The sequence below is a fragment of the Lissotriton vulgaris genome, chromosome 1_1 (genome assembly GCF_964263255.1).
Source record: "Lissotriton vulgaris chromosome 1_1, aLisVul1.2, whole genome shotgun sequence".
Classification (NCBI taxonomy): Eukaryota; Metazoa; Chordata; class Amphibia; order Caudata; family Salamandridae; genus Lissotriton; species Lissotriton vulgaris.
Genome location: NC_141685.1, coordinates 677,230,088 through 677,245,131, shown reverse-complemented (window position 1 = coordinate 677,245,131; position 15,044 = coordinate 677,230,088). Strand labels below are relative to the sequence as shown.

General features: G+C 44.3%; 1 protein-coding gene across 1 annotated transcript in view; it reads left to right on the top strand.

Annotated features, from left to right (window-relative positions):
- Nucleotides 1–247: 247 nt before the first annotated feature.
- Nucleotides 248–15,044, top strand: part of LOC147747648 (putative defense protein Hdd11-like) — a 133,641-nt gene continuing 118,844 nt past the window's right edge. Inside the window, exon 1 of the mRNA XM_086936343.1 lies at nucleotides 248–380. Within this exon, the coding sequence (XP_086792469.1) occupies nucleotides 255–380 (126 nt within the window). The 5' untranslated portion in view covers nucleotides 248–254. The remainder of the gene's footprint in view (nucleotides 381–15,044) is intronic.

The window sequence follows — 15,044 nt, the reverse complement described above, 5'->3', positions numbered from 1 at the left end:
GTAACTCCACTTGTAAATAAAAATAGTTCACTTTATCGTCGTAATAACAGATATGTGAACTACTTTATTTGGGAATAACAGCGCATTTGCCTTATTACAGTTTCACAGAGGTGTCCGTTTTCCTAATATTACGTGCACTCAATTACAAGTTGTGGAGCGTTCTTGGAAAGCTTGGAACGCTCTGCGATAGATGTTCAGTAAGGTTAGCAGCAAGGGATAGGTTTTGTTTTCTCCAGGGAAGGCGTGCTCCGCTGATGATGGGTTGTCACGTGGCCGCAGGAGGCTCACCTGGAGAAAAACATCATTCTCTTTTTTTTCCCTTCTGCGCTCAGAACCTTTCCTGCAGCAGACAGCGAGGGCACGTAGAGCGCGACCGCAAGGTAAGTGCGCCCTGCGTACTTCAGGCTAGTGGAACTGAGAAAGCAATGCAGATAAGAGCTGGATGCCAATTTCAAGATATTTTATCCCAAAATAGATGCAGTGCAGAACTGTTACTGGGGGTTTTGCATCTTTTACGTGTACGCTATTGTACATTAACTTCACTATTGGGACCTAACATTTCATTCAGTGTAACAATGTGTTGCCGGCACGTTCCTTCCTTCATAGCTAGAAAAAAACACCTCTTAAATAATAGTTTCTGGGACCCGAGTTGTCAGGAACAGCATTCCGAGGCATTCTCTCACGCATTCGATAAGCATCCTGTGTAAAAGTCACTTTATCAGTTATGGTGTTAACCTGGCAGGGTTTGGAAAACCGTATTATTAGATAAAAACGTAACTGCACGTGTTTTTCTATTAATTTAATCACAACAAAAGTCTCACATATTGCATGTTGATTATTTGGGCACCATTTTAGTTCATGTTCTCATTCGGTTTTATGTCATCAGGTGCTCTGGGTTACTGTCCTAAGTCCACCTTTCACTATTCATTGCTTTCTGTTGGGTTAGTCCAATTAATTTAGCTGAAATGAATGAACACTACCAGTACCACAATGCATTGTGCTGGTAAATGAAAAGCCCCAAAACGTAACCTTGTGCCCCAGGCGACATGATGTAGTCTTAATTTTAGTGTATTTATTCCTTTTGGTACTACTGAAGATGTGAACAAATGAAGATATTTGGGAGCCTGGATTTCTGTACTACACAAATCAAAGTATTTTAGAAGATAATGTAAATTACTTTGATCATTGGCAGTTCTGTTCTAATGGTTTCGTCCTGCCGAGGCACCTCGTGCATCCGGTCTTTCTAGTTTCCATCCTCCTCATCCTGAGAGTCATTTATTCCTGTATGACCCGAATGCCTCTTTTGTGTTGCTTTGTTACCCGGGGCACTGTGACTGTAGGGAGAGTTCACATCTATTATGTGTCTGGTGCCGCCTCTTCTTACGCGCCCCGCTCCTGGGGATTTCCAGGGGGCTCATGAAAGCTTCTAATTAAAGACGATCTTAAACTTTAGTTTTAGGTGAAATCTTTGGCGACATAAACTCCGAAGGGCGCTAGGGTGTCTACGCGCGAGATTCCCTCCAAACATAGTACACTATGTTACTTTCCATTACTGTGTCATGCTATATTTGAGTTCTAACCCCTTTGCCGCATTCTGAAGTATGCCTTGACTGCCCCCTATTGGCAATTTTGGAGAGACAAGTTTACAAATGGAATGACATAGTGTTAACATCTGAAACACCAATGGTAAACAACAGTATCCACCACATATGCCGCCCAGTAATCACCTTTTCCCATTATATGAAAATATTGTAGGGGGTGGAAGGCCTTAGAAATAGACAGGGAACAAGTCGAAGGTGCAGGCGGGTAGACGTGTCTACCGACTCTTTTCGCTGGGCAACACAGAAATATACTAAATTATACTAAACACGTCCAGTGTAATTTTCAGATAAATTCAGTAGGGCGTGCACATTGTCTGTTTTTGTCCCCAGCAGCAGCAACGTTCAGGAAGCAAGCGGGCTTTGTTATTTTAAATTCCAGCTGGGCCCAAAATGAAGGCCAAAGTGAAGGGGTTATGAAGGCACTGAGATTGTTATAAAATATACATATTACACATTGACAATTAATCACACGTTTGTAAATCAACAGGATGTGTTACAGAAGATAGTGAGGGTTACAAGGTGTAAGAGTCACATGTCCTTCAGAAGCTCACTGTGCTATATTAGAATGATTACAATTACGATTTCCTGGGCACACAAATATCTCTGCAGTAGGTGCCTGAACCCCATAACACATATCAAAACTTTGCAGACTTTGCAACCAGTTAAGCTGAACCGATTTACTGCCACGTTTCTCATTGTTGCCAATTTCTTTGTGGCAGAGTTTTAACAAATGAATGCATACATTGAGGCCCAGATTTTGCATTGGGATTGCGTCACTTTTTTTTTGGAACAAGCCTAATTTGTTGAATTTTGTAATGCACACAAAGGAGCTCATGATACACCTGATAAACATATGTGTGAGGTCTTAAGATCTGATGTCACTTCTTGTGAGGTCATGGGTTGTGATGCCACGTTCAACGTCCACATTGTGATGCCACACGGTGTGATGTCACATGCCATGACATCACTTGCATACTGCCTAACTTGGTTAGCCCCCCCTTCTGTTTTTTTAGGACTATTGACCTGCAAATAGGTGCAATACAGATAACAAGTGCTATAAAATAACATATATTGACAGACCTAAGAGGGTGGCCGATTCGCTACAGTGGGCAGATACCCCCACTAAACTTAACTCCTAATCCTGACTTTATCACCTCATCTAAATATTCTGGAAATAATCAAGGAATTCTTAATCTTGGTAAGGCCCGCAATACAGTGCAATTTTCTGGGGAGGTAGTCCTTTGTGCTTTCTTTCAGAACCACTGACACCCGTGTTATGGCCTACTGGGCTAGATAAAACTGTGGAACATGGAAAAATGGTTTGATCCCGACCTCTCCATTTATCTAAATGCTCTTTGACAATTACCTTTTGATATTATTAATCTATTACCATTTTTTTTGTACCAGATTGGCACTATTTAGAATTAATCTATAAAGTGTTAGTATATTAGTGGTAAAAAAAGAAAAACATCTAGATGGGATATTACCTATTATCATCTGTAAAGGCGGCCATGTCCATGAAGCTGCATTATGCGGAACCAATTATATGCTGCAGCTCCTCCTTACCAGTCACAGACAGGCACCCCTTTCATCGCTTACTGATGGCTGACACAGCGAGATGCAGACACCGTGAGAGGTAGCTGGACGTGTCTCATCTGACATCAGCAAAAAGCAGCACCAAAAAGCAGGACATCTGGCGTTCAACACCAGCTGAGTGCAGACAACAGAGTAGATCACCCAAATGTGTGACAAACCTATCAAAACTGCAAAAAGAAACAATTCCCAACTGGTCTCAATAGAAGTCAATTAAATACAGTATGCAATTAGCATTACAAAGAACAAGACAGAACCAAGGAGTCTCAAAGACGTTTTTTTAGAAGAAACTTATTATTTAGCAGGTTTTTAGGGTCTTTCACATGCTAAATACAGTTAAACAGCACTGTGTCGAGCAAATCATGTGACAACCGAAGAGGCACTTGGTGAATGGTGATATTTACAATAAGTGAAAGTGCAAGTGCTAAAGTGAGCAGCGTGGACGACGCATAGTGACAAGAAATATGTACAGTGATGGCTCCACAGTTTCAAGTTGCAATTACTTTGAAGCAAAATTCAATAAATTGTTTGGAGCACAAAACGTAAAATGCGTCAACAAGGCGTGGTAGGCTCGCAATGGATGCAGTCGCTCCTGCATCCATTGCGAGCCTACCACACTAGGAGAGCACTCACCGCCCGCTCCAGTCCCTAAGTAATACAGGCTTCCCCGCCGCTGACTCCCTGAAGCCACGATCAGCCCGCCCCTCCGCAGACTCAGACCGGAGGACTTGTCTCACGCAATCAGTGTATGCGTGCGCGGCACTGCCCTCATCGACAACCTTGTCCTGATGACGATCCCGACTCACGGGGATCGAAACGCCGTCGACACTGCAGCATTATTTGTTGACGCATTTTACGCATTACTCACACATCCCAACGTGGTCATGGGTTTACTCCTGTTTATCTTACACAAACCTATCAAAACTGTCACCCTTGTTATTTGATAACATATACTTATAAAAGGAAGGAAGGATGAGAGGCTGAGTAGATCCACCAGGATTCAAACCTGCGACAATGAGGACATTCACAGATCCAGAGAGTTGATGCAATAGTCCATTGAGCCACCAAACCCAGCAACAGCGGGACTGGTGTAACTAGTACAAAAACTGCTGCAAATGTCATTTGTGCCCATTTTTGAATGAATGCCGATTACGAACTAGCTGATATTATATTCCCTAGCATTTAATTCTGGATGTTACCACAAATACTTTGCTGGTGGTAATAGCGTTAGCTGATAGAAAAATAAAGCATCCAGGCAAAGACAATGTAGATAGCTGGCAACTAATTAGTATAACAATATAAACACAAGTAAAAGAATATTTTTAAAACAATAATTGTAATCACATATGAAATTTAATCACATTGATAAAAATTGATAGACATGTTCAATCAAATACAAAAGTCATATAAAAACAATAAAAAGAGAGTACATTATTCAATTATAGTAATCTCTAATGTTAAGGGGAAAGTTAAAAACTATGATGATTCCCACAGCTGATTGTCTGAGTAGATGTCTTTCTGCCAACGCGTTTCGACGCAGACAATGCGTCTTCATCAGGACAACATCAGCGTTTTTCGGTAATTACTTTTCATTCGTTTTTTCAGGATTTACTGGTTCAGAAGGTGTGATGTATAGTACACTGTATTTTCGTTACGTCGCTGTCTGTAGATATGCAGGCCAGGGAATATTCAAACATGTAATACTGCTCAGTTGATTAAGTCCTCATCTTGATAGCAACCACCCCAGTGCCAATTCTTCAAGAATTAGAATATGGTCATAGATAATGACATCCGGAGATTTGAACACAGGTGGTACAACACGTGTCGAGCCGTCTAGGTATGTCATATGTTTTTTTGAAATTGACAAGCCTTGCTCGTTCGTGTTGCAAAATCACGGTAAAAAGTAGTACGTGTGATGGTTTGGGCAAGAGCAATATGTCGAACAGCGGAACCCAACTTCCAATGTTAAAACAATGCCTGTTTCAGAAATGCAGTCAAACGTGGTTAATGGCGGCGACTCGGTCCGTAACGAGGAAAAGAGATTTAGCAACAGCAGTAAAATGCTACAATAACAATCACAACATGAGCACGAAAATCTGCTTTACCAACTGTCACTATTATTAGAGCTAATTGGTGAATCAGGCACACAACCATGTGAGAATCCCCTTCAAATTAGTTTGTTTCCAGTGTTTTAACCATTATTGTTTTGAGCCCATCCATGTATGTAAAGTCAGCGACAAACAACAAATAAATTCCAGCATTTTCAGACATTACTTCTGCACTGAGTGTCCTGCCATCCCCTGGCCTTGTTCTCTTTTTAAAATATTTGCTGCCTTAATTAGAACTTGTCAATAGGAGCACCAGATAATCTGCTCTTTAATGGCTGCAGCAAAGCCTATGTGTTTGCTGTTTAATTCTCATCACTTACCCTGCATATGTGCCGCCGGCGAAGTGAAAGAAATGCAGGTAGGAAGGAAGAATGAAAGGGTTTTTTAGCTATTTTTTTTTTTAAGTCAGCAAATTGGGCATTGAAAAGTCATCCCAAGAAGACTAATATCCCATATAAATGTCATTATACATTAAGAAAGCCAAATTGCGAGGGCAAGATGGCCGCTACTGGGCTGTAGAGGACGGTCGCATCATACTCCCTCTCCTGACCAGGATGCTGACGGACGATTAAGCCTGGCATGCTGGTGATCTATGGGCGAATCAGGACCAGGGAACGGTTGCCACAAGCTCAGAGCTTTGGATTCACTGGGCAATAACAACAACGCTGAAGGCTATTAATGATTGTTTGGGGAAGTTATATTACGGTGTGAGAGTCTACAAAATACCCAGTAAAATTTCCCAACGTACGAGGCAAGAGAAGGAGAAGCCCCCGCCGGCCCCACCCAGCACGACAAAGGTGCTAGGCCATAAGGACCGTTTAAACTCCGGGGGTAACGTGAAAATGCCTCCCATGAGCAAGAAGTCAGCTTCTCTTACCAGAGCGGCAAAGACACAGCAGAAGAAGGCAGAGAAGGAGAAGAAGCTCGAGCCGAGACTGAAGCCTCCTGAGTTAAACATCTGTGAAGAAACGCGCGGAGCTGCAGGATCAAGATCGCAGCGGAATACTAACTCAGCTAATAAAGATGGCACATTACAACAGCCTACCTTATAGGAAGCCTTCGGCACGAAGCCCCATGCCCCCCCCCCCGGGACAGCAGTAGCCGCAGTCAAGACACCGGCAAGCCACACAGCTCTGTAGGACGCCGAGTAGGGGAAAGCTGTCCTCGAGGACGCAAGCAACGTGGTTGCTCGGCAACGCCAAGGAGCAGAGATAGCCTCTGAGAGCGCGGCACCCGCGGTAATCATTCAGACCTCAGACGGATTGGAGAAAGAGCAGGAGGTGAGTGGGGGCGCCCCGGTGGTGGAGGAGGCTGCGGTGGGAAGCAAAGAGAGGCCGATCAATGCGCAAATGATGGATGCACTGCTGCAGGTCAAGGCAGAGTTGGGCAACACGCAGACTACTGGAGCGAAGTGGGGCAGTCTAGTTAGCTTGGATGCGCATAGGGAATATGGAGAGACTTCTGGCCAGAATAAAGAAGACAGGGGGGGGAGCTCCCCCGAGGGGGATAGATTCTTCTCAGTTAATGAAGAAACAGACTCTATGCCTTCAAGTGAAGGGGAAAGCTCCATAGGGGACAGCTCAGAATCTGAATTAAGTTTCACTGATTAAGGTGGTAAAAGTACGCAAAAAAGAAGGAAGTCCAGTGCCAGACAATTAGGCGGTGGCTCTCCCGCTAGCACGAATAAAAAGTTAGTATGGGATTACTCTGCTACTTCCAAAATATATCAAGAAAGTAATCCCACGGGAGCGGTAGTGGCAGGAAATTACAGTGAACCTCCCCCGCAGCATGCTACAATGGATTTACTGTTTAATACGCTAAAACAAATGCAGGGGGAAGCCAGAGCAGACAGCCGGAGAGCTAGACAAGCAACTAAGAAGATTCAAGCATCACTCAGGAAAATGAATAAGAAGTATGAAGAAGTGAAGGACAGGGTGACCCAGGTGGAGGAAAGGACTGGCAGGCTTAAAGATGATGTGGTGGTTTGGCAGTCTTTTAAGGTGGAACAAGAGAAGGTGGTGGAAGATCTTCAATGGAAGATTGAGGACTTTGAAAACCGCTAGAGGCGTAATAACGTTAGACTTCTTGGACTGGCAGAGGGGCTCGAAGGGCAGGACGCAAGAGGTTATGTTATTAACCCCTTTGATGCTCATGACGAGCTCAGCTCATCATGAGGCACGGCTGAGCTGTGCTGATGACGAGGTGAGCTCGTCATGAACAATGGGATTTACTGATAGCTCAGCACAGGAGGGGAAAACCATCAGCAGCGATGGTGTTAAGCTACTGAAGGGAGCTTTTCCTGAGTCACACTGGCAGTGGGAGACAGAGGTCCAAAGGGCACACAGGTTCCCACTTACACTTAAGAAGAGAAGGGATGGCAACCCGGATAGCCTGCCTAGGGCAATGTTGGTTTTAGTTGGGAATTTCTTGGCTAGACAAGAAATTATGGATAAAGCCAGACCAGACTAAAAAAAACATACAATGGGGCTACCTTTTTTGCAAGACCTGATTTCTGCCACGTGACGGTGGAGAGAAGGTGGAAACTTAGGCAACTAATTGCACCCTTCCAAGGTCAAGGCTCAGAAGCATATCTTTTGTACCCAGCTAGACTAAAGGTCATTACTAGAGGGCAGGTTAGGTTGTTTTACTCAGAAATCAAGGCAAGAGAGTTCTTAGAGGAACTAAGAGAAAAGGGAAGGGGGCAAACGAACAGAGGAAAAGGTCCACCTGCAATAAGGGAAGGCTCATAGGGAGGACACAGAAATCATCAGATTGGTAAGGGAAGGAGAGGGATGCGACACTACATCCTGCAGCAGTCACACATAGGTCATGCGTGACCTATTTGCCTGTAGAAGGAATGGAGGGATGTCAGTGGGAGGGGGAATTCAGGGGGGCAGAGTGGGAGGGGGTGGGGGGTTGGTGGTGGTAGCATGGTAGGTACAGCACAAAACAAGAAGACACAGGGACACACTTTTTTTGTTAACTGCACTAGGGAAGATGAGAGGGAAGATGGTTGCAAGAAAGGAAACATCTAGCAAATACAGATGGCGTTAAGGAATGCTTCTATGAATATTTGCAGCCTTAATGATAGAAGTAAAAGACAGAAGCTGGCTGTTATGTTGAGAATGTTGAAACTAGATGTAATATGGCTCCAGGAGACTCACATCGAGGGGAACAATAAATACATGCTTGGGCAATTAGGCTTTGAGGTTCTTGCCCACACAAGACCAGGTACTAAAACAAAAGGGGTTGCCATTTTAGCCAAGAAGGGAGGGGTTAAGGTTAAAAGGAAAAAAGATCAGTGGGGGAGATGGGTAATGGTGGAAGGGGAAACGGCGGCTGGAATTTGCACAATTGTTTCTATTTATGGCTCCACAGACGATGAACCAGATGTCTTTGAATTTCTAGATACGGAGCAACCTCTATGGCCAGAACCAGTAATCTGCTGCGGGGATTTTAATATCAATGGGTTGAATGGGCTAGGCACAATGGGGGGGGGGAGATCTTATGGGGGTCGAAAGAAGAGGACAAGTCAGGCTATATGTAATTTAGCACGACATAATGCATTAGTGGATATGTGGGCCCAGAATAACCCGCCAGGGACGGGTAGTACGTTTTATTCGGCCCCGCACAGGATTGTGGTCAGATTAGATAACTTTTTAATCTCCAGCTCTTTGGTAGGCCGCAGTCAGTTGGAAAGGCTGCCAAGGATTCTATCAGACCACAATCCGCTTGTCTTAACACTTTCACTCTCCAATAGAAGGAAGAAGGAGCACTCATGGACTTTTGAGAGAGAGCTTCTAAGGGAAGAAGAATATATCAACCATATGCATGACTGGATCGCATTCTTTTGAGAGACTAATAGGGGAACAGCCCCTCTGGGTATGGTTTGGGATGCGTTCAAGGCTAGAATTAGGGGGGAAACCCTGAGTTATACGTTGCATAGGAATAGACAGGAGCAGATTAAGATGGATAAAAGGCTTAAAGATCTGGCAGACTTAGAAGAACTTCTTATAGGGGCCATACCAAACAAGATCCATTAGATGACATACTATTAAAAATTGAAATAACCAAAGCAGAGGCAAGTATTGCAAGGAAGGCGGCGGGTAACTATCTCTCCAAAAAAGAAAAATGCTACGAGTATAGCGAGAGGGTAGGTCACCTGTTAGCAATTCGTACGAGACAAAATTTGGCAGCAGCTGAAATAAAAGAAATTGACGGGATAGGAGGGGTGGCGAATAAAATAGAAGATGTGAGGGAGGTTTTCAGGAAATTCTACGCAACCTTGTATGATCAAAGCCTCTTTAATACAGATATAGAAACCATGGAATACTTGGCAGAAATATCACACGTAGTGCTAGAAGAAGAGGGGAAAGAGGAGCTAGACCTCCCAGTCACCCTACAGGAAATATAATCGGCTGTGAACAATCTCCCCTCTGGGAAAGCCACAGGCCCGGATCAAATTCCGGCAAATTTTATAAATTTTCTGGGCCACGTTGGGGAAAGCTCTGCATGAGACTCTTAGGCAGGCACAGTTAGGGCTCTCAGTACCTTATTCGTGGGCAGGTGCAGACATCATAGTTATACTTAAGACAGATAAACCTCCGTTAGAACCAGGGTCCTATAGACCAATCACACTTATGAACGCGGATGCTAAAAAAAATTCTAAAACATTGGCACAAAGATTAGGCAGGGTCATCGAGAGTCTAGTTAGCAGTACACAGCACGGGTTTATCCCAGGGAAAGGGACCACTCAACACACAAGACAAATGATTACCCTTCTGGATGCAGCGGAGGTTTCAGGAGATCCTGTCGCAGCCATATTCCTTGATGCGGAAAAGGCTTTCGACAGGGTCTCCTGGAACTATCTTTGGAAGGTCATGGAATGGTTCGGCATTGGTAAGGGTTTTATTAAAGCAATTCAGGCCCTATATATACAGCCGACTGCAAGGGTTAGGATTAACAAAGGGTATACAGAGGCAGTACGGATAAAGCGTGGGACAAGACGGGTGCCCGGCCTCACCTCTCTTGTTTGCGTTGTATTTGGACCCTATATTACGAAGATTAGCTGGTAATAATAACATCTTCCCAGTGAAGTTCCACAGTAGGGAATACAAAGTATTCGCTTATGTTATGTTATGTTGTTATAACTTTTATATAGCGCACGGCTACTCAAAAAGAGTGTCCCGGCGCTTTTAGTAAGGAGGGCTGCAACACAATAACATAACACAGTTAAAAGAGAAAAGAACGGAAGGGAAGATGGCACACAAAAGAAAGCGGCCTACTGGGTAAACAACCAGGTTTTGAGACCTTTTCTAAAGGCAAGTAGGCTGGTGGCTCCCCGAAGAGAGAACGGCAAAGAGTTCCACAACTGTGGGGCCAGTAGTCCAAAGGAACAGCCTCCCAGGCGGGCTCTCTTCACTCGCGGGACAACCGCCAGGAGCAGGGATTCCGACCTCAGAGAGCGCGTCGGATGATAAAAGACAAGTCTCTTTTGGAGGTACTTTGCTCCCACCGCATGGAGGGCCTTATAGGCCAAAGTCAAAGACTTAAAGGCGATCCGTTTGCGGATTGGAAGCCAATGCAAAGTCTGCAGCAGGCCCGCAGCATTGGTACGTCTATTCAGACCAAAGATGGCTCTCGCGGCAGCATTCTGCACCACTTGGAGCCGCTGAAGCAGATACTCTGGCAGGCCCAGGTAAAGAGCGTTCGAATAATCTAACCTGGAGCCGATCAGGGCCTGCACCGTCAGCTTCCTGTGCTCCTCGGACAAAAGGGGAAGAAACCTCCGCAGCATCCTGAGGAGGCCGAAGCAGGTGCCCGACACCCCGAGGATCTGGGATTTCAGCGTTGGCCCCTTGTCCATCTTGACCCCCAAGTTCTTAGCGATTTGGGAAGAACAGGACGGGGGAACATATTGATGGGCCACCAGACCTGCCAATCTGGCTCTGTGTCACACCCAAAGAAGAGTACCTCGGACTTGTCGGAATTGCACTTGAGGCTGTTTAGTTGGAACCATTGAAAAACAGCCCCAAGGCAATCCCGGATACTCTCCCCGTCAAAGTCTCCTCCTCTCTTACACGAGAAGAGGAGCTGGGTGTCGTCTGCGTAGGATACGATCTGGGCCCCAAACGACTCCGCCAACGCCGCCAAAGCGGTCATGAAGATGTTAAAAAGGGTCGGGCTCAAAATAGAGCCCTGTGGGACCCCGACTCCCAGAGGCGGCATCACGGCGGAATCTGGCGAGGCCCAGACCGTTTGCCGGCGGCCAGCTAGAAAGGAGGAAAACCAGCTGAGCACCGTCCCCCGCAGACCTATCTCATAAAGTCTTACGAGAAGGCCATCATGGGGGACGGTGTCGAAAGCCGCCGACAAATCCAACATCACCAGCATGGCTTTGCCCCCAGAGTCCAGAACCCCTTTAATGGTTTCTGATACCTCAAGGAGCGCAGTCTCTGTGCTGAGATGAGGACGAAAGCCCGACTGGGTGGCGTGCAAGATCTCATTTGTCTCAAGAAAATTGGAGAGCACCGCCTGAACGTGCTTTTCCACAATTTTCGTGAGAGCCGGCAACAGAGAGATAGGCAGATGACGTGGCAATTATTACATCGGATCCAGGGAGAGCCATTGTGGAAATCGAGCAGGAGGCAATGAACTTTGGCGCAGTCTCAGGGTACTCGATTAATAAGGGAAAGACGCAGATTGTACAAAATAATTACTCATTATATCAGGATGCTAGGGTGGTTTCCGTGTCAGTCTACTTAGGGATAAAAGTGACCGCAGATTTAGATAGGCTGGTAGAGGTAAATATGGAGCCTCTATAAGCAAAAGTTAAGAATAGACAATCTACTTTTAACCCTGATGGGCCGAATAAATGTTATTAAAATGATCACATTTCCTACATTCTTATAAATTTTCATAGCTATTCCACTATTCTTTGACCACTCATGGTTTAATCAACTAGAACTGATTCTTAATAGGCTTATCTGGGTGCAGAGAAAAACTAGGAGAGCATATCGTCCTATCACTCTCCCTAGGGAAAAAGGTGGCTGGGGGGCCCCAGACTTTAGGCTTTATTATTTGGCAGCAGCCCTGCAATATTTACAGGGGATGATAGGGGGTGGAGGAACTGACCAAGTGGGTAACATACCTGTCTTCATGAATGTATATACTACACTGTTGGGTGGGGATGCTGAGAATGGTTTTTTAAATACAATTGACTTTAGCTATTTTAAGCACACAAGGTTTAAGACATTAAAATCAGCTTATAATATTTGGAAAGCAGTCTCAAAAAAGCTAGGACTAGGAATATACAATAGATATACTCGTTTGTTTACAAACCTTTCACTTCCAGGGGATATTTTCAGAGACACAGTCATGATGTAATGGGAGAATAAGGGCATTAAGAAAGTAGGGGATTTGTGTGATCAGTGGGGTATCCTTCAGTTCCAAGAATTACAAACAAAATTTAATTTATGTGGTAGGAGTTTCTTTAAGTATTTGCAGGTGCGAAGTTTTTTTGCAAATAAACAGGGAGGGCCTCTAGGATTTGGCCAGTGTCGCATAATGGATTACGTTGAGCGCTGTGGACATTGTACAATTCGACAGTTATATGCAGAATTATATGTATTCAAAAGTGATGCTAGGGAAAAATATGCCACCAAGTGGGTAGAGAAAGTAGGCTCACCCCAGGAGGGCCTGCAGGTTTCCTCAGATTTGGGTCGTACTGTTTTGTGCTCAGCAACGTCACAAGTGCAGCACTATAAGACACTGTATTCTCTATACCATACTCCTGCTAGGATAGCACAATGGGGTGGCACCTTGGGAATAACTTGTCCGCGCTGTGACTCAAACAATGCAGACATTATCCATATGTTTGCGGAATGTCCACAATTATACTCCCTAATAGGTGCAATTGAGAAATTCATGGAGGTTTCATTGGGAGTGAAGGTGATAATTTCATCTAAATTAATAAGGCTGGGGGTGTCGGGTGGGGCAGAGGGGCACCCTACAGAGTTCCTGTTTATGGCCATGGCAGTCTATTCTAATCTGCATAGCAAAGGTGTGGCTTGACAGAGCACCGCCAACTTTTCAAATTTTAATTGCTAGGTTACTTTCCACTTATAACCTAGAGAAAGCAGTATACAATAGGAAAGGTCGTAGAGCCAGAGCGTTGGGGGTGGGGGGGAAATCTGGCAACCTATAGAACAATGGAAAAGAGGGTTGGACACTGGCTCTGTGTCTGGAGCTGTACTTATACACACTGTTTAGTAGTTTTTTTGTTTTTTTTAGGGGAAATGTCTCCGGGGGCTTACCCCCACTCTACCTGTTTAATTTCGCTCTTGGTTAATGGAGGATAAGCAATATTGGGGCCTCAGGAAGTAGAAAGTGCATCTGTATAATTACAAGTATATGATGGATAGTATGAAAATATGTTATGTTTTGATTACGTGTGCTGTAACACTGGTTGGAATATGTGTAAAATATAAAAAACTTTTAATAAAAAAAAGAAAAAAAAAGCCAAATTGCACAACTTTGAGAAAGATGGTTTTCCTCGAAGTAGGTGCTGGTTGTGGTTCTAGGGTGAATATTTAAACAAAAGATGCTGTATGAAGCAAAACACATGGATTGTGTTTGTTCTATAAATAATGATTTGCAATTGGATGTATTGAGCACAAATTTCTTTTCAAAATAAAAAGAATAAGTAGATGGACTTCCTATTGAAGAAATATCATCATACCTTTCATTGCGTAGGACCTTTAATGCCCTTACTGCATGGGGTCATTACTATAACTTTATAGCCCAGGGTAAAGGCTACAGCGGCCATTAAGGGCCCGCTCAAGCGTTCGGCAAGGGCCTTTAACAAGGTAGCAGGACTTTAATTGCTGGTATAGTTCTGCTACGGCGGGCTATAATAAAGCTATTAGAACATCTTGCCCCATCCAGGCAGTATGTTCTAATCTGTAAAATTAAGGCCTCACGGAGCCTGAAAGGGGTTTAAATCCCTTCAGGCTCTGTGAGGCCTTTGTTCACAGCTCTTGATCTGAATGTTCTACAGCTAACAATCTCATACCAGTTCATATTGGCCGCTGCTGCTCCATTATCTTCAATGGAGCTCTCAACCTTCCAATGCCTAGGGCCATTAAAGTTCACTATTATGTGGGGCCTTTCAACTTTTATTTAACTGAGGTAATTTATTTGTGTCCTGCCTGGGGCTACTGGGACACATAACATTTAAAGAAATTGATGCATGTCCTGCTAGGACCACAGTTGCATATACTGTCTGGTATCATTGCTGCTTGACATCGACTAGGCCATTGATGCATGTTGACGTTGAGAGCACAGACACATTAATGTCTTGGAGGAAAATTGATATCACATTTCTGCCTGGGATCCTGAATATATTCTGTGGATTCGCAAGCATATCTATCATTAGAGTAAAATAAAGGGACCAGTGCATCTTAGTAATCATGTGTTTTATGCATCTGCTGGTGCACTTGATTTACCAAACCTCTCTCCAAAACACAGCATGGATAAGACTTCGCCGAGGCCTGGATTAAAGAGAGACGCAGGGCCAAATGTATTGCAAATACTTTTTAAAATGTATTCCTGACTTTTAGTTAACATAATCAGGCCAGTCAGAGGTAGTTTTAGAGTACTTTTCCAAGCAGCAGTTGGGAAATATTTGGGGTGTGAAAAGGTGGTGGAGTCTTCAGGTGCTATTGGATGGTCATACGTCAAT